Source organism: Prunus avium, chromosome 1 (genome assembly GCF_965620075.1).
Source record: "Prunus avium chromosome 1, drPruAviu1.hap1.1, whole genome shotgun sequence".
NCBI lineage: Eukaryota > Viridiplantae > Streptophyta > Magnoliopsida > Rosales > Rosaceae > Prunus > Prunus avium.
The window spans coordinates 36,337,213-36,360,223 of NC_142284.1; the positions used below are offsets into that span (position 1 = coordinate 36,337,213).

The 23,011-nt window shown below is 36.9% G+C and overlaps 3 protein-coding genes and 1 long non-coding RNA gene across 4 annotated transcripts; 2 read left to right on the forward strand and 2 right to left on the reverse strand.

Moving 5' to 3' along the window:
* Positions 1-1,379: 1,379 nt before the first annotated feature.
* LOC148297747 (protein FAR1-RELATED SEQUENCE 5-like) lies at positions 1,380-4,548 on the forward strand. The gene is made up of 4 exons (XM_088248108.1): positions 1,380-1,395; positions 1,786-3,963; positions 4,060-4,151; positions 4,504-4,548. Exons 1-4 carry the CDS (start codon positions 1,380-1,382, stop codon positions 4,546-4,548), a joined length of 2,331 nt encoding a protein of 776 aa, XP_088104234.1.
* A 1,356-nt stretch (positions 4,549-5,904) lies between these two features.
* LOC148297748 (uncharacterized) lies at positions 5,905-6,518 on the reverse strand. The gene is made up of 2 exons (XR_015834507.1): positions 6,217-6,518; positions 5,905-6,106 (listed from the first exon to the last, which is right to left on the reverse strand). It is a non-coding gene; the product is annotated as an uncharacterized LOC148297748 (long non-coding RNA).
* A 242-nt stretch (positions 6,519-6,760) lies between these two features.
* On the forward strand, positions 6,761-9,064 carry LOC110745103 (leucine-rich repeat protein 1). Its single transcript, XM_021945182.2, has 7 exons — positions 6,761-7,051; positions 7,163-7,295; positions 7,798-7,869; positions 8,201-8,344; positions 8,456-8,527; positions 8,642-8,713; positions 8,831-9,064. Exons 1-7 carry the CDS (start codon positions 6,964-6,966, stop codon positions 8,907-8,909), a joined length of 660 nt encoding a protein of 219 aa, XP_021800874.1. The 5' UTR covers positions 6,761-6,963; the 3' UTR covers positions 8,910-9,064.
* Positions 9,065-9,378: 314 nt separating this feature from the next.
* LOC110745102 (hydroxyproline-rich glycoprotein family protein) lies at positions 9,379-15,159 on the reverse strand. The gene is made up of 11 exons (XM_021945180.2): positions 14,824-15,159; positions 14,344-14,416; positions 13,938-14,012; positions 13,266-13,327; positions 13,107-13,175; positions 12,715-12,743; positions 12,419-12,626; positions 12,085-12,327; positions 11,496-11,549; positions 9,944-10,985; positions 9,379-9,665 (listed from the first exon to the last, which is right to left on the reverse strand). The coding sequence occupies exons 1-10, from the start codon at positions 14,935-14,937 to the stop codon at positions 9,990-9,992; spliced, it is 1,923 nt and encodes a 640-aa protein (XP_021800872.1). The 5' UTR covers positions 14,938-15,159; the 3' UTR covers positions 9,379-9,665; positions 9,944-9,989.
* Between the last annotated feature and the right edge of the window lie 7,852 nt (positions 15,160-23,011).

A 23,011-nucleotide genomic window follows, 5' to 3' on the forward strand; every position in this document is an offset into this window, starting at 1 on the left:
GTAGGCAACCTAGAGTTTCTAGGTGCAGCCGCAAGTTCAAGTGTTGAAGGGTTGTCCTGCTAAGCTATTTTGAAATTTGCTAACGTACTCTTGATGTTCTAAAAGTTGAGATTAGTTTTAGATGGCAGAATGATTTATTTGGTTTTAAAAGGCTTGGGGCCAAATAATGTGATGTTTGGTTGCATGAGTTCTATTTTTATGCATGCTGAACGTTTGGGATTATAAAATCATGTTTTTACAGGTAAAATTTTTGGGAAACGAGCGAATTACGGAGGAGACTCTGCCAAATTTTTGGTAGCAGTCAAATTTCAAGAAAAGAATTTAGGAAGCTTAGAAGGGCATTTTGGTCAAAAGTGCTCGTCACCTGCCAAGTGTCGAACATGCACAGGGTTCGACTCAGATTCCAAAGTGGAATTTGGGTTGGGTCCTGTCAATTAATCCAATCTTTCATGAAAAATGTTTAGTTCTTCTAGTTTGATGGGTTTTTTGTTGTCAATAATGTGATTTATGTAGTTTAATGAGACTCCTTGGTTGGTTTTTTTATAACATGCATGTGTATTTTCTTAATAATAATTTATTTAATACTATATTTAAGCAACAACAAAAATTCCTTGTTAAATTATGATTGCATACAAAGAAAAAGGGGTCACATTTTAATTTGTGACCCTGGGCCACTCAAAAGTCAAAGTCGTCCATGTTGAGATGGTGGTTTTATGTATTGTGAGGGATATTCGGATTTGTTGGCAAATTTGTGGTTTTTGTATATGTTTTTGTGTGTTCTTGTGGAGTTGCAATTCCTTCACCCCCTCCTTAGTCATGGTGGTGATGTCCCGTTCTTCATGGAGGCAGCGGCAGCAGTGGTCCTTCGACGTTTGGTGGGCTTTTTTGCTTTAGTTGTAATATCAGTAGTGAGCGTTATACTTATTTTGAGTTTTATGACTGTAGCGGGCTTCGTGTCTTTTTATGTTGCATTTGTTTGAACTTATTTTTTAAGTTCACTATGATATAATTGAATTTGGCTCTCTATATTAATAAAACTTGATTTAGAAATAAAATAAAATAAAATTGGCAAGCAAAAATATATGCATTGATCGAATTTGGATGGCCATAGTACAGTACTACCACGTGTCAGTTACAGGTGGTAGTACGCACCAATTGTATAATGACATGTGGCATGGCTGCTTTTTAAGAGAGAGAATGTTAACATCCAAATTTAATTATAACACCGTTAGTAACCAACTGTCTTTTTTGTTTTTGTTTTAAAATATAAAAAAGGAACCCTAAAACATAATTACTTTTATCGAAATTTGTACCACTGTTATGAAAAGAAGACTTTTGCAGCCATTTATTTTTTCGGTCAAGCTTACAGCTATAAAACTATGGATAGTGACAGAGGTAAACAAATATCCTTGATTTGTGTTTGCAATCGTACTTTTTTATTTTATTACTGTAGCTTTTATTTGTCGATTGCTGCAGCTGCAGTTTTTTTTTCTTCAGTCTATTGCTGCCTTTTTTTTTCTGTCGATTGCTGCAGTTTTTTTTTTTCAGTCTATTGCTGCTTTTTTTTTTTTCTGTCGATTGCTGCAGTTTTTTTTTTTCAGTCTATTGCTGCTTTTTTTTTTTTCTGTCGATTGCTGCAGTTTGTTTTTTCAGTCTATTGCTGCTTCTTCTTTTTTTGTCGATTGTAGGAGGTTATACAGGTTGTTTCTCTTATATATATATATATAATTATTATTATTATCATTATTTCTATGTTATATAAGATGATGTTGTGGGTTGTGTCAGTATTCATTGATGTTGAAAGTGATGAAGAAAACGTAAGAGAAAAAGATCCAATGATCGTTAACCGTGTAGAAAATATTGATGAAGATTTGCTTGGAAGGGTTGTGTCCACTGAAGAGGAAGCTTATAATCTCTACAACAATTACGCTACGAGAGTTGGATTTAGTGTTCGGAAGGGACAAAAGAGATACAATACCAAAAAAGTTCTACGGCAATTTAGTTATCTTTGTTCAAAAGAAGGTTTTCGACTAGATAGTGACCCTTCGGAATTGAGCAAGGTTAGCAAATTAGAGACAAGAACAGGTTGCGAAGCTAGCATTCGATTTGCATTTCAGGATGAAGATGATACGTGGAAAGTTTCTCATTTTGTTCCTGAGCATAACCATGAACTTGCTAAGCCAGAAGAGAGGCAATTTTTGAGATCAAATAGAAAAGTTTCAGATTCAAATTTGGGTGTCATTAAAACAATGGTGGGTGCAGGAATAAGGACCACAAATACATATTCTTATTTAGCAGAAGAAGTTGGCGGGTCTCAAAATGTTGGTTTTACAAAAAGAGATTGCTACAATGTTGTGAACAAGGAGAAAATGGCCATGATTGAAGCAGGGGATGCTCAAAGCTTGATGAACCTTTTCAAGCGCAAACAAGCTGAAGATCCTATGTTCTTTTACACAGTTCAAGTTGATCAAGAAAATCGAATGACAAACTTTTTTTGGAGAGATGGAAGGTCACGAATTGACTATGACTGTTTTGGAGATGTGGTAGTATTTGATACTACTTATCGAACTAATAGGTATAACATGATATGTGCTCCTTTTGTCGGCGTCAACCACCATTGGAAAAATGTACTATTCGGTTGTGCTTTCTTATTGGATGAGAAAACTGATTCATTTATTTGGTTATTTGAGACATTTTTAGAATCAATGGGAGGTCGAAAACCAAAGACTATTTTTACTGATCAATGTCAGGCAATGGCAAATGGCATTCAAAATGTTTTTCCTGGGGTATGTCATCGTTTATGCTCGTGGCACATATCTCAGAATGCTGCAAGAAATTTGGGAAGTTATTATGGTAATCAAGAGTTTAACCATATGTTCAATAAGTGTCTTCAAGGATATTGTGAGACAGAATTGGAATTTCAATCTATTTGGGATGACTTATTGGCAAAATTCAACCTTACAGGCAACCCATGGTTGATGACACTATATAATCTTCGTGCAAAATGGTGTCCAGTATTTAGCCGGCATATTTTTACTGCTAGGATAAAATCTTCACAAAGAAGTGAGAGCACAAACAATGTTTTTCATCAAATGTCTACTAAGACAATGAGTCTTACTCAATTTGTGCATCACTATGATAAACAAGCGGAAAAAATGCGTTCAAGTGAATTAGAAGAGTCTTTTCGTTGCAATCAAGGACTCCCTTCTTATGACCAAAAAAAAAAAAAAGGACTCCCTTCTAGAATTGCCAAAAGCAGTGGAATTTTGAATCATGCTGCTACTGTCTACACAAGGAAAATATTTAAATTATTTGAAAAGGAGTTTGTAGATAGTTTGGCAGTGATGATGCATGAGGTTGGAAGTGATAGCACAATTCACTCATTTCAACTTAATGAAGAGGGTCACAACAGAGTTTACCTTGTCGAACTAAATTCATTCAATTGCACTATTTCATGTAGTTGCAAAATGTTTGAATCTATGGGTTTATTGTGTCGTCATGCTCTAAGGGTACTAAATGTCAAATGTTGGAGTCAAATACCAGAACAATATATATTGAAGCGATGGACAAAAGATGCCAAAAAGGAATTGGAGGCAAATGGGCATGGTGAATTATTACAGGTAAATGGTAAATCATCGATCACATTGCGACGAAATGCTTTGATGCGAACAACTTATGATGTATTGAGTAAGGCAGCAGAGACAGAAGCTACTACTAGAATTGCTATGAAAAAATTGAGAGAGATGGAAGAATTGATTGAAAAAGAAATGATAAAGTCAAAGGAAGAAGTTAATCAAAAAACTTCTGATAACGTTTTTGATTGTAATGCAAGTGGTTGCATATTTGATGAGACACCAGTACTGAATCCCCCGTGTGTAAGGCCAAAAGGTATAAGCAATGCCAGATTAAAAAGCGCTATGGAGAAACGAAGAAAAAGGACATCAAAAGATATTGCTTCATCAAGTATGAAAGTTCCATGTCTTGTTTTATATTGTTTACAATCTCTTATTATTAATTTCTTCTCATCAGTAATGCTTATTATTACAAATTGTTTTGTAGGGAAAACCAAGCAATCAAGGGAGATAGGTCATCCATATAGCTCAGCTCATACACCAGTCAGTGTACCAATGAGTACAAATATTAGTAATCATGTATGTTTTAAAGACTTTTAATTCTTTTTTTTTTTCCTTCTATAAAGTCAACTAATTGTATAATCTCACCACTGTTATATAGGTCTACCCAACTATGAGATTGTTACCTACCGAAGGTCATGCAAATTTGCCTCAATCTAACAAAGTAATGCAATTTGTTAGTTTAAAAATCAAGTTTGTGTTTTCATTTATGAACCTAGAAAATTTAATGGTGTAACACTTCTTTTTTTTTCTCTCTCTCTTTAGGATTCCAATTCTACAAGGACATTATATCAACCTAATTTGTCCTTTACAAGCATGCTACAAAGTACTAATTTCATGGCACATTTGAATAAGGTATTCATTGAATCAGGATGGTTTATCTATAGCTTATGCCTATTTTGAAATATTTGATTGACATGAAGCTATATATAATGCAGGATTCACATTCGCATACTTATGAGCAGCAACATAATCCATAGAAGTAATGTCTCCGTAAGGTATTGTCTAAGACTAAAATAATTTATAATTATTTTCAGTTACTTTTAACTCGTCTACTTATTTAACTAAACTTGATGTATAATTTTGGGTGCAGATGCAAGAATCGTTTATGCTTGGAAATTGTTACTTATTTTGATTCAAATTTGATGTACTTCATGGTCATTGTTTGTTACTGTCGTTACTTTTTTTATTCAAACTTGATGTACTTCATGGTAATCATTTGTTAATGGAATATATGATCATATTTTTCTTCTACCACCTTTTCTTTTTTTAGTTGGAAGAAACATTGAGATTACAAAGCAATGATTATTTTCTCTTATTCTTACGGAATTTCTCGTAGAGAATTGTTGTAAGGCATATAAATTGAACAGTGGACCACTTTCACAAATGAGAAGAAGTAGCACAACACTAAGAAAGTACAATGCCAAAAAATTATAAAATTATTGAAGAATTACCAATAACTTTTTAAAATGAATGAAATTTTCATTAAACATAAATTTTAGTCTGTACAAAGTACAAACAAATGACAAGAAGCACATGTCGTGATACAGCAAACCCAAACTAAACAAATAGCTATTTCAATCTAGGCACCAGAAAAAGAAACTAAAGAAATCCAATCCAAATTATAGTTGTCTTCCATTCTTGCAATACATTGCCACACAAACTTGAACCCGTAAAAACTTAGAGAAACAGACTCAAAGAGATGTACAATCCATCTCCCACAACATTCCTTCTCCTTCCATGGAATCCAAATGACACGCTGCAGTTCCATAAAAGTTTGAAGAGCATATCAAATGAAAGGAAATAAAATGATTACTCAAAAGAAAGGAACTGTATTTAATCAAATGAAAGGAAATAAAGTGAAAACAAAGAAGCTATAAGACCCATCAGCTTAACAATTACCTTCAGGGGAGGACATATGCCAAAAAAGAACAGATAGCAACAATATACTCAAATTGTAAGCTAAAACAAATAGCAAAAGAACAGAGCAATTAGTATTATCCATTAATAATATACCCAAATCGAATGAACTTCTACACCCCAGAAATTAAGAAATAAAATCAACATGTATTAATTGCAACAAGAAAATATAACCCCAATGTACCATATCATTTTATAACCTGAATGGAATGCCACAAAAAAACAAACCTAAATCAAACCCCTTCCATCTCACAATTTAAAACACAACCAAAACCCCAAAAGTGAAGCAAATCATGCCAAAAAAAGAACAAAAAATTGCAGTTGATTCAGATTTGACAAAAATTGAAGAAACTTAAACAAGAAATTGCAGTAAGATTCAGATTTGACAAAGAAAAGCCAAAAAGTATTAAACCCCAAATCGGAATTATTTAACAAGAAAAAGAAAGAAGAGCACACAGGAGAGACGGAGAAAGTTTGGTCTTGGGTAGGATTTGTAGCCCGAGGACGAGATCTCGCGTCGTCTTTTTCCGAACGGTTGTGGGCGAATAAATAACCTGCAGAAGTCGGGAAAGAAAAAAAAACATGAAGCAATCGGCAAAAAAATAAAAACAAGAGACAAACTGGGCGAATAAAAATGACATTCAAAAATCGGAAAATAAATAACCTGCAGCAATCGAACGGTATGGCTGCACCAGTCTTTCTTCTTCTCAGAAATTGGAAAACAACCACTTTTCCTTCTTCTCAGAATATAGTTTTGTGGCTGCACCACTCGTCCTTCTTCTCAGAACGTGTCATAGGGTTTCTTTTTTATATTTTAAAACAAAAACAAAAAAGAGAGTTGGTTACTAACGGTGTTACAATTAAATTTGGATGTTAACATTCTCTCTCTTAAAAAGCAGCCATGCCACATGTCATTATACAATTGGTGCGTACTACCACCTGTCACTGACACGTGGTAGTACCGTACTATTGTATAATTTCTCGTGGAATAGGAGAAAGAAAAAAAACAGAAACAAGAGAGGCAGGTTTGTCTCGTTGACAAAAAGATAGGGGGCATCTAATGGACACAGGAGCGAGAATATAACCGTGTAGATTATATAAATAATATAAGAAAACAATACAAGACCCACGCCATTTAAATTTTGGTAATTACTGTTTTGATGCAGAAAGGAGGAGGAGCAGTCCTTTTTATGGGCTCTATAAATTCCCCCACCAAAGTTTTGATTCCTTGCTTCCTTGCTTTGAAGAAAAGAGGCAAAACAAACTCTCTCTCTCTCTCTCTCTCTCTCTCTCTCTCACACACACACACACACACACACTCTTTCTGAAAGTACCCATAAGCATCTTGAATCTTTTAAGGTCCACTGAGGCTTTTAAGTTTCAACCCCTACTTTCAACTAAGCTTCAGAAAATGGCGATCTGGGGTTTGCTTCATCTTGTTGCTGCTGCTGCCCTCGTTCTCTCCTGCCCTTTGGCACCCACAAGTGCAAACTTAGAAGGTATACAAACATGCACAATAAGTTTAAGTGTCCCTTAAGTTAATCACTATCTTAAGTATATTATATGCAACTCTCCAGTGTATTAACGTTGTCTGTCTGTGAATGAAACAGGGGATGCTCTGTACGCGTTGAGAAGAGCTGTGAATGACCCAAAGAGTGTTCTGCAGAGCTGGGATCCCACCTTGGTTGATCCCTGCACTTGGTTTCATGTCACTTGCGACGCCGACAATCGGGTCACACGACTGTAATTCATCTCTTCACTTTCTCTTCTCTTTTTTTGAGTTGTTTTAAATTCTTTGGTTAAGATTGTGTGTTTATCTTCTTCTTTTTTCTGCCAAAAAAGGATTGTGTGTTTATCTGCTCTCTGGTTCTTAGATTCTCCAAAATAATCTACTTGGTTTACTTTAATTATTAACATTCTTTATTAATGAGCTAGGTTGCTGTTTTTGTTTACTTATAAAATACATGGAAGTACACTGCATTTCGTTTTTTTATATATGATTCATTCCCCCTTCCTTGGAAGCCCGTGATCAGGCGGCTCACACACAGTTCAAAAGAAATTAAAAAGAAAAACCATGCTCATTTTGTTTGCAGTTCAGCTTCTTTTGTTATTCTTTCCCTTCTCTTTGTGTTGTGTAAATGAAAAAAGATTGATATGAAGTTGTTTGGGTTGTTCGAGATTTTTGTTTGATTTTATTTTGTAAAGATGAAGTAGTAAGTAGTTTAGAATAATATTGTATGCGCAGAGACCTTGGAAATGCAAACTTGTCGGGCAGTCTAGTACCCGAGTTAGGGAAGCTCGAGCGCCTTCAGTATCTGTGAGTCTCCCAATTTCATTTACAGCTTCACTGTTTTATATTTTCTTCTTCTTTGGCTTGCTCGTCTCATATAAATAATAAATCTATATATAAAAAGCAAACAAACAAACAAGGGTTCAATGCTTAATCACTTGAATTGTTGGCTTATACGGCAACAACAGTGGACACATTTATGTTCAATCTCACCAACCCCACCAGCCAGACAGACCACCACCGTCGGATTATAAACGATCATGCATCTGGAATTAATATTGTAAGAGGAGCATTTAGTTTAGTGACTGATGGCAAGTATTGGGTTGGTGTGTGTTTCTCTTGTTATATAATATAATAGGGAATTGTACATGAACAACTTGATGGGTTGTATACCAAAAGAGCTTGGAGGATTGAAGAGCCTTGTGAGCTTGGATCTCTACCACAATAACTTCTCTGGGGCCATCCCACCCTCCCTTTCCAACCTCTCCAATCTTAAATTCTTGTAAGCACCACATCACATCACTCATTTTTCTCTTTCCCCTTTTTGATTAATAACTTCTTTACCCCTTAATTAGCGGTAAGCTCATTTAATCAAGTGTTCCTTCCCATGCAGGAGACTGAATGGTAACAGACTGACTGGAAGAATTCCAAGGGAACTTACCGAACTTCAGAATCTGAAGATCCTGTAAGTCATCTTCATGCAAAACCCAACATTACCCTTTAATTACTTTCTCCACCTCCCTCTAATCTCATCAGGTTACATTAAATTAAAAGTAAATAAATAAATAAACCTGTGCAGTGATGTATCCAACAACGATTTATGTGGTACTTTCCCAACCTGGGGCTCCTTCTCCAAGTTCTCAGAGGAAAGGTGATTAACATTTAACCATTCGCATGTGCAAATTGAATTAACAACTTTGTTTCTGTTTGTTTAGTTTTGAGGTTTGGTTCTTATTGGGTTGTATTTTTATTGTTTGTCTGGATGTAGTTTCAAGAATAACCCAAGATTGGAAGGACCAGAACTGATGGGATTTGTGAGATACGATACCAGAGGGAGCTGCAAATGATGTGTACCATTAATATAGTATATACTATACCTAAAAGGCAACAAAGGGTTGCCAAAATTCCATCTCCACTCCACTTGTATTTACGTTGTCCATTTTTCCTTTTTTATGAGACAGCCTTTTATGTTTCACTAATGTGATTACCACAACTTACTACACCATTGGCTTCTTTAATTCACCCAAAGTTAAAAGGAACTGTTACTGTAATTATTTCCATCAAATCTCCAGCAACCTCAAAGCATGTTCTGTGTAAACTAAGCCAAGCCTCATGGTATAACATATCTGGGTAGCCAACACAGATCTTCCTCCTCCTCACTTGGGTTTGGATTTGTATCTGGTAAGTCATAACACAATCACCTTAATGAGCACTTGGACAAATTCTATATCAACCATTCATTATGGAATTTCTATATCAAAACGATCAGAAAGTTGGGGAAGATGATAACAAGAGAGAAAGGAAAAGTGGGATATATGGGAGAATGAGAATTATTAACTATTAATTGCTGGGGACAGTTACAAAATTCCTCAGATGATGGAACAAGATGGCAATTATTTTACAATTTATGCCATGTGCCCAATAACACAAAATAACTAGCTAGTAAAAATGGCGATAAACAACTAACAAATATCATGGACAAAGATATATTTACATTTGTGCACCTCTACGAGTGGAAGAAAACACAATCTTTCTCCCCCCAAAACAATTTGTTGCCTAGTTAGAAACAAAATATCACCACGAAATGAATAATCCATCCCCACCTGCATTCAAAAAATATATTTCCACTTAGAAACAAAGAAGTTCCACGTCCCAAAAGTACATAAATCCCATTTATACAGCCAACAAAACGAAAGATTTTTATAATAATCTCACCAACTAGTGACCTAGATGTTAAATGTATGATCAATTGATATCTATAAGTCCCTAGAAGTTGCTTTTCGGTAATGAAACACATAATAGAATTAGTTTGTTAGAACACAGCCTCAACATTCATATTTAACCTTAATAGAAAGAAACAGTATTTGAGTGTTCAAACTACCTCTGAATTGAACAGCCCAAATGACAATGTCAGAGCTGGTTGATTATCACTTAGCTGTGTTAGGTAAGGCTAGTGGACTCAAAGGAGGTGAACCATTGTCTTCAGCCATTTCAGGAACAGGGGAACCTTCCTGTGCTTCGGTTACATGAAACTCCATAGCTCTAGGATCCCTCGAGGGTATAGAGAAACTACGGGCGATGGTCGGAGGTGTTGGCAGAGGAGCTGCTGTAGGTGACACCACTGGTTTATTTGTTGCAGATTGAGCTGCTGCTGTAGGTGACACTGCTGGTTTATTTGTCACAGATTGCATTTGTGTTCTAGGAACCAAGGGAGCTGAATGACCAATTAAACCCAGAGGTCTTGAAGACTTAGAGGTTGAACTAGCAGGGGGCCTTGGAAGCTCATGAAGCTCACTTATTTTAGGCGAGGACATAAAGGTAGGTGAAGCACTTGGGGATACTTTAGGCGAAGATGACAGAGGTTGAGACACTGGATTTCGCAATATAGGTCCAGAAAACATTTGGTGATGGTCTGAGGTCACAGGCTTGGAAGCCCAATGCTTACTTGTCAATGGACCAGAGAATGCTTGTCTTCTTCTTTCTTTACTGTAAGAAGCAGCCAGTGGAACCTGCTCCAAAAACAAATGCCGACCTGTGAGAGGAGGGGGTAATCGATGCGATGCAATATTATTGTTGCTCTCATTGAGTACTGACTGCACATTCATAAAATTGGTTCCAGAAACTTTCTTCTCTCCCATGGATTTTTCGTTCTTTGGTTCCAAAGGTGATGAATGCCACAAATTCTGCGTTCGCTCACTTAAACTTGTCTGTACAGTGTGCGGCACTGGATTATCTGATCCAGTAGAAACTGAACTCTTCTTATCAATTGGTGTAGGTAGTGCATACGAGTGGAACTTCCGTGAGAATGATGGCTGCCTATGTCTCATTTTTTCTGCTCGATCTGAGTTATTTTCAGCAAAAAGAGGAGCAGATTGGCTGACCGTCCTACCCTTAAAGGAAAATGAATTCCTATGGATTCTGTCCTGGTAATAGGTCAAATGATAAGCATGAGATTCGTAAGTTACAACAAATTAGAAACTCGAAGCATCTTCAAGATAAAGTTTTTAAAGTCATCCATGTAGGAACTGAACGTAAAAATACGTCTCCAGGTTCAAGAACTGTGCAATGGACTGTGTTGTACCTTTAGCATGTGCTGAAGTGCACAGGTGTAAAAAGGCAAGAAAAAAACCAGTCAACAACTAAATTAGAATTAGAAGCTCACAGTACAACCTTGAGTCATACAAGACACAGTTTGACTAGATAAAGGTATATGAACTTCTAAGAGTATAGAGATACCACTGCAGACATTTACCTTCTTGCAACTTATCAGAGGATAGAATAGATAGAAGGATTCAATAACAATTTTTTTTTTCTTGCAGACCAACCCAATCCAACTATGCATCTCAAGTGCATTACAAAGAGCAGACTAGAAAGTGCATTACAGATCTGCTATATTAGTGAACAGATGAACTGATTACAGAGTGGATGTTTACCTTGAGAGCTTCCACGTGTGCTACTTTAGGAAAGGTAAGGTCCACCTCATCCAACTGCATTAAAGTTAAGGCTGATGTCAAAATAGCATAATATTTATGTCAAAATGTCTCAGAAATTTTAAAAGAGAACAAGGCAACAAGGTCCCCATGTCCAAAATAATAACTACAGAAGTGGTTCAGGAATCAGACCCTTCTTGCTTAAAACTAATAGTTAAGCATTCCCCCCGACAAAAGACAAGACAGAAAAAAAAAAAAAATCAAACTCCAGTTACTCTTCATGCTCTATCCTTCCATATCCCTATAATATCACGCTTGTTGCAAGAATATATTGCATGAAAGTGCTTCTGAAATGACTGTTTTGCGCACTATTTTAAGACTGATTTTTCATTCTGTTACTTAAACATGCATGACATATAGCTGTTTGAGAAAGAAAGAAAAAAAATCCCTTTTTTGGGTCATAGCTGTTTCAAAGTATTTTCCTTGGTAAAAAGCTACAGCTGGTTCTCCCAACTCTATTCTGAATATATTTCAAATGCATTTCAACAGGACAAATGTAGTTTAGTAAACGTAGATTAAATTGTAGCAAGACCTCCATTGAGTTTCGCGATGTAGAAACATCTTGATCATGGTCACGTTGTCCATAGTCAAAGCTCAATTCTCCATCATCATTCACATCGCTATCATCATCGTCATTATCATCATCATCGTTGTCGCCATCCCCTTCATCATTTAGCCCATTGAACTCATAATCAATATGCTGCTGCTCGGTTACCAATTTCACATGTGGCTCTACTGACTCCACAGATCTAAGTGCCTTCTTGAAGAAGCACAACTGTTCCAAGCAGGAAAAAAGAAAAAAACTAAGAACACTTTAATGAAGATGAACAAGAAGAAAAACAGAGGGAAAAAGAAAAAGAAAAAACCTGAGCAGCATGATGACGAGCTGCCTGTGTGAGAAGACTACGAGATTGTCCTTGCTTCAGAGATTTCAACCGGAAAATAAATAGTGTTGCCTCCTCATCGTATTCTTCACGAGCCAATTGTATTTGCTGCACAGAAAAGCTCTCTCCTTTCCCACCTCTTGACCTCCCTTTCTCTTTCTGTCTCTTTATCATATACTCATATACATCTCTGTAGATCATGCACCATATGAGAGGACATTCATTTAAACACAGATATACAAATGTATTCATATGAAAACATATAATGTTTGTAATACCTTTTTTCATCACATTGACGCTTCATCTCCTGCATCAACATGAAAGAACAAACATCACTTTAACATATGTAAATGCAATGTTCACACAGAAGCACTAACCGCAATATAAAAAGTCTGCCAAGGCAAAATAAAGCATTTGGGGCAGATATTAATAGTCTAAACAATACTAAAACTAGTAACGGAGAATAAGGAGACAACAATAATCAACCCCCTTCTGTCCTCCCGTGCCTAAAAGAAAAGTGTTAAGGCTTGAAATGAAGAGAACATACAAATGGATAATTAAAACATAGGATGGAAACACCTACAGCAATGTATAACTTGTGCGTGAAAAAAAGGTGCCCATACAACACTTGCTATAAGCTTATTAGATCAAAGGGTCCAAGCAAACACACCTCAACTGTTTGAAGTTCATTAAGAAGAGATTCTGATGGAACTGCAATTGTCTGGAAGATATGAGAGCGCTGTAATATGCAAAGCAACGAAACTATTAGTAGAGTAAAAACTCAAGGAAAGGTTTCTTAACTAGTTTGCATATAACAATAGAGCCTCACATAGCTATCAACAAGTTTGTGGAGTTCAAATTGCAATTTCCCTAGCTTTAGTAGAACTCTACCTGCAAGACAATTAAGGAAAATAAAAATAAATAGTTATATTTCCTCAAAATGGTTTTTGTAACAAAAAAATTACTAAATACACAAGAACATAAATATGTACGAGAGAGAGGAATAATGCAAAGAAGAATTGGAAACAGACAAACGCATTTGCATTCCTACAGTACTTGAAGAAAACCAAATCAACTATTAGGGTCTGATACCAGTTCATAAATAAAAGTCAGTCTAGGATTCACAAACAGAAGCAAGCCTACCTGAAGATTTAAGATTGATAAAAATAAAAGCATTTGAGATGAAGAAAAAAAATAAGGAATCACTCTGACTTCCAATACAGATCCAAACTATGGTCCTAGAACTTTGATATTGATTTTCTTTCTATTTCAAATTTGAAGATTAAAACAATCACCAAGAGCAAGATTTCAATATAATACCACGCAAACATTTTAGGTGACTAGGATGCCAAAGGGAGAAACAAAAATTAACAGGTTGCTTATTCCCCAAGAGACATCAAGGTGACAAACTCAGTCCTCAGTGAAGCACGACTAAACAATGCATCACCCACTACTTAAAGACAAATCATAAATATATGCATAAGGGAGTTTAGAACCTCACCACTTTCTTCATCATCATTTAGTGCAGTTTTCTGAAGAAGACAAGAACCCATTTCCCGCAGTGACTCCGAAAATTCTACAAATAAATTGGAATGTATAAGACTATTAAACTTCGAATTAGCATTCTAAGGATCAATTTTAAAACTCAATTAGATGAATATAGAACCAATTATTCATCAGCTTTTGCTAATAAATGCTGTTGTTTAATAGAGTCCAGTTTATGTGCATTACACAAGTTAGCAAACTTGTTAAGGGTAGGTAATAAAGCTTCCCTACTAATAGCATGTAACTATCATTCTCTCCCATGCTGTTTATTTGTTTTGACGATACACAGCACAAATAAGTTTAAAAAATAGACCCCTTTTATATATAAATTTTTTAAGAAACAGAAAACAGAAATAGAATACCATAAGCGCTATTGGCTGTGGCTGCAGCTGCAGAAAGTAAGCTATCATAGCAGTCCCTCATATCTTGCATTCCCTGTATAAACATGAACAAATTAATTGCAAATAAGTAATAGCTAAATTATGCACAAACAAGCGCCCGCAGAGACGGAGACTGAGAAAACAAAAATTATATTTGAAACACATGTACCAAGTTGAACATAACAGAAGAGCTTAAATTGACAATTGAAACACAAATTTAGCAAGTAATTTCAGATTAGGTCAAGGTCGAGATCCACGAACAAGTCTCAAGCCCTAAATAAACGACTCCGCCATTGTCAAAACCCTAAAATTGTAATTCGCATCCCGTGCATCCACACGGTGAAAATGAATTCAAATTAGATCAAATTGAGTTCTTTGTACAATGAGCGTCGTAAAGCTTGAAGCTTCCGTTTTGGGTTGGTGTAATCTGTGAGCAACGAAATAGAAGAGGAGGAGGCGTACCTGTGCAGCCTGAGCTAGCTCATCCAATTGGGGCAAAGGCCGAAGATCTCTCCGGTCCTTAGCATCGTGCTTGTGAAGTGCGAGACCTCGCAACTTTCTGAGAGAGGTTTTCATTGCCTTCCTCTCTGTGATTTTGTGGAACGAAACAGACCCAGTAGACCAAAAGCCTCCCTAAGCTAATGCTTTTCTTCTTTCTAACGCTCTCTCTCTCCCTCTTTGTTTCTCTGCGAATTCAATTCAACCACAGATGGGTATAGACAATGATAAAGAGGAAGAAGAAGAGAAGAAGTTTAATATGATGAATGAACCACTTCCTCATTCAGCCATTCATGCTTATGTTATGTTAATCTGACAAATTAATAATTTTATTTATTATCAATATTATATTACATCATCATCACCACCATTTCACTATTGTTATTTAATTATACTTGTTGTTTAACTATGGTTAATCTGAGAATTAGAATTTAGAAGAAAAGATGTTGGTCATTTAGATTTAATTAATTATGGATGGTAAACTGGTCAATTTATATTTTGATGACCAACCAAAAGCCAAAAGGAAAAAAGTTGGTCAATTTGTCTTTCTTTGTTTTTTTGTTTTTGTTTTTTATACTAGACAGAAGTGGCGGAAAATTAACTGCTAATGCGAAAAATAAGTACGGTTGACCATCTTTTGGTTGACTCGTCTACAGCGTCACCATGTGCGTTCACTTTTCCTTTTCTAATATACAATTATAAATGTCACTCAATTTATACGGCAATGTTCATTTAATTAATAATTTTTTTTGTAAGAAAAAGTTATTTATTTTTGTTCTGAAAATAATGAAAACGTGACCGACTAGTGTTTGGTCCAATGGTTATTTATTGTCTCCAATAGATTACCCGAGATCTTAAATTCGATGTACATGAATACCAGAGTGTTAGGTGGGCATATTAGCACATTATAAAAGTACATTGTAAGTATTCGCCTATTATTTGTATGAAGAATAAGAAAATGAGAATGGAAAAGTGATGGGAAATTACTGGAGAAAGAAAAAAAGCAAGATGTTGAGACGGCAGAGGGTGACTGTTAATTTCTGAGTGGTGCGTTGTTTGAAAATTGAAAGGTTCCCAAATACCGGCGTCAAAGGTCGTGAGGGTGACTGCTTGCTGGCCAGAGCAAGCTGAGGTTGAAAGGAAGGAGCAAAGGGAAACGGAATGGAATGAAATTATGGAAAGAAAGGAAAGGGTGGAATTGGAAAGGCATGCAGAAAGGACCTTGTTTGGGTCAACAATGCGCGTTTCTTAAGCCACAAGTACGAAATTATGAACCTCTATCTATCTTTATGCTCCTTTTATTATTTTCTTCCATGCCTTGACAATCTGCTCCAAACTCTCCAATGTGTTGAATTATAAGTGCTCAAACTGATTTCTCGAGTTAGTTGTAATTCTGTTTTTGTTATAATCCAAGTGTCATACGTTGATTGGTTTGTTTAATAGAAGGCTGAGATTGCATTGTGATGTAATGCATCCAGCTGGCATTGTATAACATGTAATATGCTCACACCAAGAGTGTGAGCTATATGGTTCATCTTCTTGAAATCTAAAGAATAAGAAGGCTCTCTGCTACACGTATAGCAGAGTGATCTTGCAATCATCCTCTCTCAGTCATTCTTCCTTTATTCTTTTTCATTTCTTACCAAAACTCATATACAGATTCAGAAACATTAACATGGCATCTAGAGCCAGGTTCGATTAGCTAAAACAGCAGGGGGCGTTCATTCTGTGAAGAAAATCGGTCGAAGTGAAGTTCATTTTCAAGCTTGCGAAGCTGAGTGAGCTCGATCAATTTTAGGTCTCAAAACAACTTGTTTTCAGATACATCAGAAATCAAGATGGCTGGATCTGGAAGCTCAGAGTCGAGACTTCCAACTTTCTCTGGAGAGAACTATGAGTTTTGGCGGATCAAGATGATTACCATATTCCGATCGTATGGCCTTTGGAATCTGGTAGAGAAAGGACTTCCTTCATCAGATTCAAAGAAGAAGAAGATAACCGAGGAAGGCTCAAAAGAAGAGGATGATGAGAAAGCAGCCGCCATTCTCATGAAGGATGCGAAAGCTCTTGGAATTATCCAAAATGCAGTTTCTGATCAGATTTTTCCAAGGATTGCAAATGCTGACTCTGCAAAGATCGCTTGGGATCTGCTGTACTCAGAATATCATGGTGGAGAGCATGTTAGGTCAGTAAAACTTCAAAACCTCAGACGTGAATTTGAGTACACTAGGATGCGTGATAATGAAACCTTATCTGATTATCTTACTAGACTAAATGAATTAATCAACCAAATGAAAACGTTTGGTGAAGTACTTTCAAAAGAGAGGCAGGTGCAGAAGGTCTTAATTAGTCTAAGTAAGAAATATGATCCTATATGTCTTGTGATTGAAAACACTAAAGATTTGGAAAAAGTGGAGTTGCAAGAAGTGATTGCTATATTGAAGAGTCAAGAACAGCGGTTTGACATGCATAATGCTGATACACATGAAAAAGCATTTGCTTCATTCACTGTGAGTTCCAAAGGTCAGAATAAAAATGGACCTCAGACTGGTTCATCCAAGTCACAGGGAAATTGGAACTCTAAAGGGAAGCCATGGGAATCTAAAGGCAAGTCACAGCAGAGCAGCTATCCTGCACAGAATATCAATTCCACAAATCAGGAGAATGTTAAACCTCAATGCAAGGTGTGTTCAAAGCACCATTTCGGTGAGTGCAGATACAAGGGAAAACCAAAGTGCTATAACTGTGATCGATTTGGACACTTTGCTAGGGACTGCACTGTGGACAAGAATGTGCAGAAGGCAAATTATGCAAACCAAATGCAGGTGACAGGAAATCTGTTTTATGCCAAGTGCACAACCACTGAGATCAAAGCCAATGGAGAATGGTATGTTGATAGTGGTTGCAGCAATCATATGACAGGAGATCTAAACTTGCTGGTTGATGTGAGAACTAATGTGGCTGGGAAGGTACAAATGCCGACTGGTGCACTTGTAAATGTGGCTGGTATTGGTTCACTGATGATTGACACAGAAGAGGGCAGGAAATACATCAGGGAAGTAATGTATTTGCCAGGATTGAAGGAAAACCTACTCAGTGTTGGGCAAATGGATCAACATGGATACTGTTTGGTGTTTGGAGAAGGCTTGTGCAGGGTGTTTGATAGTCCATCCATGGATTATCTAATCATCAAAGTACCAATGAAGAGTAACAGATGCTATCCAGTATCTTTCCTTGCTGACAACCAACTACTCATGAAAACCAGTTTCATTCAATGCACATGGATGTGGCATAAGAGACTAGGTCACTTACATTTTAAAGGTCTGAACCAGTTAAGAGAAAAAGGCATGGTGCATGGATTACCACAATTGGAAGAACAAAGTGGTGTGTGTGAAGGGTGCCAATTGGGAAAACAACACAGGGTTGTGTTTCCAAAGGAACAAGCTCAAAGAGCAAGCAAGGCACTTGAATTAGTGCATATAGACCTATGTGGTCCTATGAGAAATGAATCTGTTGCAAAGAACAGATATTTCATGTTGATTATTGATGACTTCACAAGGATGATTTGGGTCTACTTCTTGAGAAACAAGTCAGAAGCCTTCAGTTGTTTCAAGAAGTTCAAGTCTATGACTGAACTACAAACTGGACACAAAGTGAAATGCATCAGAAGCGACAGAGGTGGAGAGTTTCTGTCTGCAGAATTTGTGGAGTTTTGTGAAGCTCAAGGCATCCAAAGACAACTCACAATGGCCTACACTCCTCAGCAAAATGGAGTTGTAGAGAGGAAGAATAGGACTGTCATTGAAATGGCCAAATCAATGTTGCATGAGAAAGGAATACCCTATTTCCTATGGGCTGAAGCAGTGCATACAGCTGTTTACTTGCTGAACAGATGTCCCACCAAAGCCCTCAGCAACATCACTCCATTTGAAGCATATAGTGGAAGGAAACCTGGAATTGCACATCTGAAAATATTCGGTTCTTTGTGCTATGTTCATGTGCCGGATGAATTAAGACACAAACTGGAACCCAAGAGTACAAAAGGAGTATTTGTAGGATATGCAATTTGTGAAAAAGGTTATAGGGTCTTTGATCCAATTTCTAACAAGCTAGTATTGTCAAGAGATGTGACATTTGATGAAGAAGGTGCTTGGAATTGGAAAAATCATAATGGTTCAGTCATGCCACCACACTCAATTGGAAATCAAGTAGATGTTGATGCAAATTCTGGAAATTCAGATGACAATGATGAGGCTACACCTCAAACTCAAAATCTGCAGGAAGAAATTTTGGCATCTTCACAGGATATAAGTAGTGAAGAAAGGAGAACTCAAGCCTATGATCACTCTCCATTGAAGTGGAGGAGACTAGATGATGTGCTGGCACAATGTAACTTGTGCATCATGGAACCAGAAAACTATGCAGATGCTGCACAAGATGAATCTTGGCTTAAGGCTATGCAAGATGAAATTCAGATGATTGAAAAGAATGGAACATGGAAATTGGTGGAAAGACCATATGAAAAACCAGTGATTGGAGTTAAATGGGTCTACAAGACTAAGCTAAATTTGGACGGTTCAGTTCAAAAGAATAAAGCAAGATTAGTTGCCAAAGGATATGCTCAAAAGCCTGGGCTGGATTACAATGAAACGTATGCACCTGTAGCCAGATTAGATACTATCAGAACACTTATTGCTCTTGCAGCTCAAAAGAGCTGGAAATTGTATCAACTTGATGTGAAGTCGGCCTTCCTTAATGGAGTGTTACAAGAAGAAGTCTACATTGATCAACCGGATGGTTTTGCAATTCAAGGTCAAGAAGACAAGGTATATAAGCTACATAAGGCTCTATATGGCTTGAAACAAGCACCTAGGGCCTGGTATGGAGAGATAGATAGCTATTTCTCTCAATGTGGTTTCGAGAAAAGCTTAAGTGAAGCAACTTTGTATACCAAGGCAAGGGGAGATAAGGAAATCCTAATTGTGTCTATCTATGTAGATGACATTGTATACACAGGGAGCAGTCAAGCATTATTGGCTGAATTCAAACAAGATATGATGGCTAAGTATGAGATGACTGACTTAGGTCTACTTCACCATTTTCTTGGCATGGGAGTTATTCAAACTGAGTCTAGTATATTTCTACACCAAAAGAAGTATGCCAGCACCTTGTTGAACAAATTTGGCTTGACTGAATGCAAGTCTGTAACCACACCTCTTGTTGCCACTGAGAAACTAGCTAAGGATGATGGAAGTGGAGCTGCAAATGAAGAAGACTACAGAAGCATTGTTGGTAGTTTGTTGTACTTAACTGCCACCAGACCTGACATCATGTATGCTTCAAGTCTGCTAGCCAGATTCATGCACTGCTCTACAAACAGGCATTATGGAACAGCTAAACGTGTGTTGAGGTATGTCAAGGGCACTCTAGACTACGGCTTAGAGTATGTGAAAGGCAGGAAAGCAACTCTGATCGGCTACTGTGACAGTGATTGGGGAGGATCAGTTGGTGATAGCAAGAGCACATCAGGGTATGCTTTTACTTTTGGGAGTGGAGTGTTCTCTTGGGCCTCAGTGAAACAGAATTGTGTTGCACTGTCCACTGCAGAAGCCGAGTACATCAGTGCAGCAGAGGCTACTACACAGGCCATTTGGCTACGATTCGTGCTAGAGGATTTTGGAGAGCTTCAAACTGAAGCTACTCCATTGCACTGTGATAACATCTCAGCAATAGCAATCACTAAAAATCCGGTATTCCATCAGAAGACAAAGCATATTGACAGGAGATACCATTTCATCAAGGATGTTTTGCAAGAAGGAGTCATTAATCTGGAATATTGTCCCACGAATGAACAACTGGCTGACATCTTCACCAAACCCTTGGCCAAAGATCGATTCAATTATCTCAGAGGCATGCTTGGAGTGAAATCAATTCAAGACTTAAAGGGGAGTGTTGAATTATAAGTGCTCAAACTGATTTCTCGAGTTAGTTGTAATTCTGTTTTTGTTATAATCCAAGTGTCATACGTTGATTGGTTTGTTTAATAGAAGGCTGAGATTGCATTGTGATGTAATGCATCCAGCTGGCATTGTATAACATGTAATATGCTCACACCAAGAGTGTGAGCTATATGGTTCATCTTCTTGAAATCTAAAGAATAAGAAGGCTCTCTGCTACACGTATAGCAGAGTGATCTTGCAATCATCCTCTCTCAGTCATTCTTCCTTTATTCTTTTTCATTTCTTACCAAAACTCATATACAGATTCAGAAACATTAACACAATGATGGGTGCCTTGCCTTGCATCTTCACATGAAACAACAAAAATAAATCTTTTTGGTTTTTCTTGTTAAGTACTGTTGAACATATATTGAGCTATATATATATATATGTATTACAAGAAAGAATTTTCGGAAATGTCAATCATGCACTCTCATATGAAAAAAGTTAAAACATATCAGAGTGAATGATTGCGGTGGAGTGGCATCCTATGGGAAGTTTCACGCTTACGTTCTAATAACTTTTAATCTCTAATCAAAATGCATGACAATGATATCCCAAGTTAATGAATGTTTGTCGTTAATATTGACTGAGTTGTAGCAAAAATGCTTTTGTGATGAGGTGTCTATAACTTTTGGCTATATGATTGTTTACTTCATCAAAGTTATTATTATTATTTTTTGTCAAACTTTATCAAGCTATTATTAATCATGTTTATCACATAAAACAATTTCCAGGCCCAATTTGGAAACACTATGAAATGTCCCTCGAAGAATTCAATTCCTTCGTGCCAAGCACCTGGAAATTAGTATATGGCACAGAAAGTCGTCCTAGAAAATAAAAACAAATTAAGAAGGGTGACCGCTTAATGTTCAAAATCCAGTTTTTTCAACCATATGAATCAGCATGTGATTTGACGTAGTATATATAAGCATATAGCCTCTCTGTCTTCCTGAGCTGCAAATAACCAGCAAGAGAAGCAAGATGATCATCAAAGTAAACCAGCGCTTGTATGTGGAGAAGGTGGTCATCCACGAACAAGCTGGTCGACCCGCCAGCCCACCACCACCTCCACCAGCTTTTCCGCCATCCCCGAGGCCCTAGACTCTCAAACACATGGTTCCCACCCTCTTTTACTCTACTGCTGCCAACACTTTAATTTCTGAGTTTCATGCGTGTATATATAATTTACTTATATACATATAATTGGATAAAAGAAAGAATAAAAAGATTTCCAGTTTAATGAATACATGTCTCGATGGTGGATCACTGCAAGAATTTACAACTTTGAATTCATTTTATGAGGAGGGTTTACCCCTTTTACTTCTTGTTTCTTAAGTTCATTGTCTCCTTGTTCAGTTTTTTCTATGCGACCGTTAGAAAATCAAGATTCAACCCATAATTAGTTGGATGTGGGCAGAGATACCCAAAATTATTTAAACTATTGATGTAAGACTAATCTTTTTTCCAGGTGAGACAAATACTCCGACAAGAGACCTCCATATCATATGATAAGACTAGGATTTATAACGGGTTTCTGTTTTTCAATTTGCCATATAACACTTAGATATGTTATTATTTGATTTGATGAGGATGTCACTAATCATTTTCTGTATCAGCAGCTGCAGCCAGCAATTAGTTGTATATTATGTTCATTTTGGAAGAGAACCAAACTAATAATAATAGAGTTGGTCTAAAGACTCCAAACTCGTGGATATCAGCCTTACATCACCCAACCACCAGCAGAGAGCAATGTAACTGGACAACTTGCAAAGTACGACAGCGTTTTAAATACATTCCTTCGTACTCTCCCAACTCAACAACACCAACCCCAACATTCAGGATTCAGTGGGATATCATATTTGCACCCGCCCCCACCCACCTACCAATACAGAAAGACAAACAAATTTGTTTTGCAGTGGAGAGAATCTTTAGTCGGCGTTTATTTTGTCTTTGAGGCCTTGCCCCAACCAATGGGCTGACCAGCACTTTAGCATTCATAAATTAGTCAAGCTTTGAAACCAAAGTATCTATCAAATTCAATAAAGAAAGGACAAACCAATGAACTGCAACTATAATGTTGCCCCCCAACATTAGAAGCAGCTAAGAGAGTTGTTAATGTTTAAACACTGTTCTTAAGGCTCGTTTTGTGC

What these genes read in the sequence shown, in the direction of transcription:
- LOC110745103 (XM_021945182.2), top strand. Translation starts at nt 6,964, where the DNA reads ATGGCGATCTGGGGTTTGCTTCATCTTGTTGCTGCTGCTGCCCTCGTT. An exon ending in CACAAGTGCAAACTTAGAAG is followed by an intron (nt 7,052 to 7,162) that starts GTATACAAACAT and finishes TGAATGAAACAG; the next exon opens with GGGATGCTCTGTACGCGTTG. An exon ending in CTTCAGAATCTGAAGATCCT is followed by an intron (nt 8,528 to 8,641) that starts GTAAGTCATCTT and finishes AAACCTGTGCAG; the next exon opens with TGATGTATCCAACAACGATT.
- LOC110745102 (XM_021945180.2), bottom strand. Translation starts at nt 14,937, where the DNA reads ATGAAAACCTCTCTCAGAAAGTTGCGAGGTCTCGCACTTCACAAGCAC. An exon ending in AGCTAGCTCAGGCTGCACAG is followed by an intron (nt 14,417 to 14,823) that starts GTACGCCTCCTC and finishes ATGTTTATACAG; the next exon opens with GGAATGCAAGATATGAGGGA. An exon ending in CACAGCCAATAGCGCTTATG is followed by an intron (nt 14,013 to 14,343) that starts GTATTCTATTTC and finishes ATTTATTTGTAG; the next exon opens with AATTTTCGGAGTCACTGCGG.
- LOC148297747 (XM_088248108.1), top strand. An exon ending in AAAAGATATTGCTTCATCAA is followed by an intron (nt 3,964 to 4,059) that starts GTATGAAAGTTC and finishes ATTGTTTTGTAG; the next exon opens with GGAAAACCAAGCAATCAAGG. An exon ending in GTACAAATATTAGTAATCAT is followed by an intron (nt 4,152 to 4,503) that starts GTATGTTTTAAA and finishes TCATTGAATCAG; the next exon opens with GATGGTTTATCTATAGCTTA.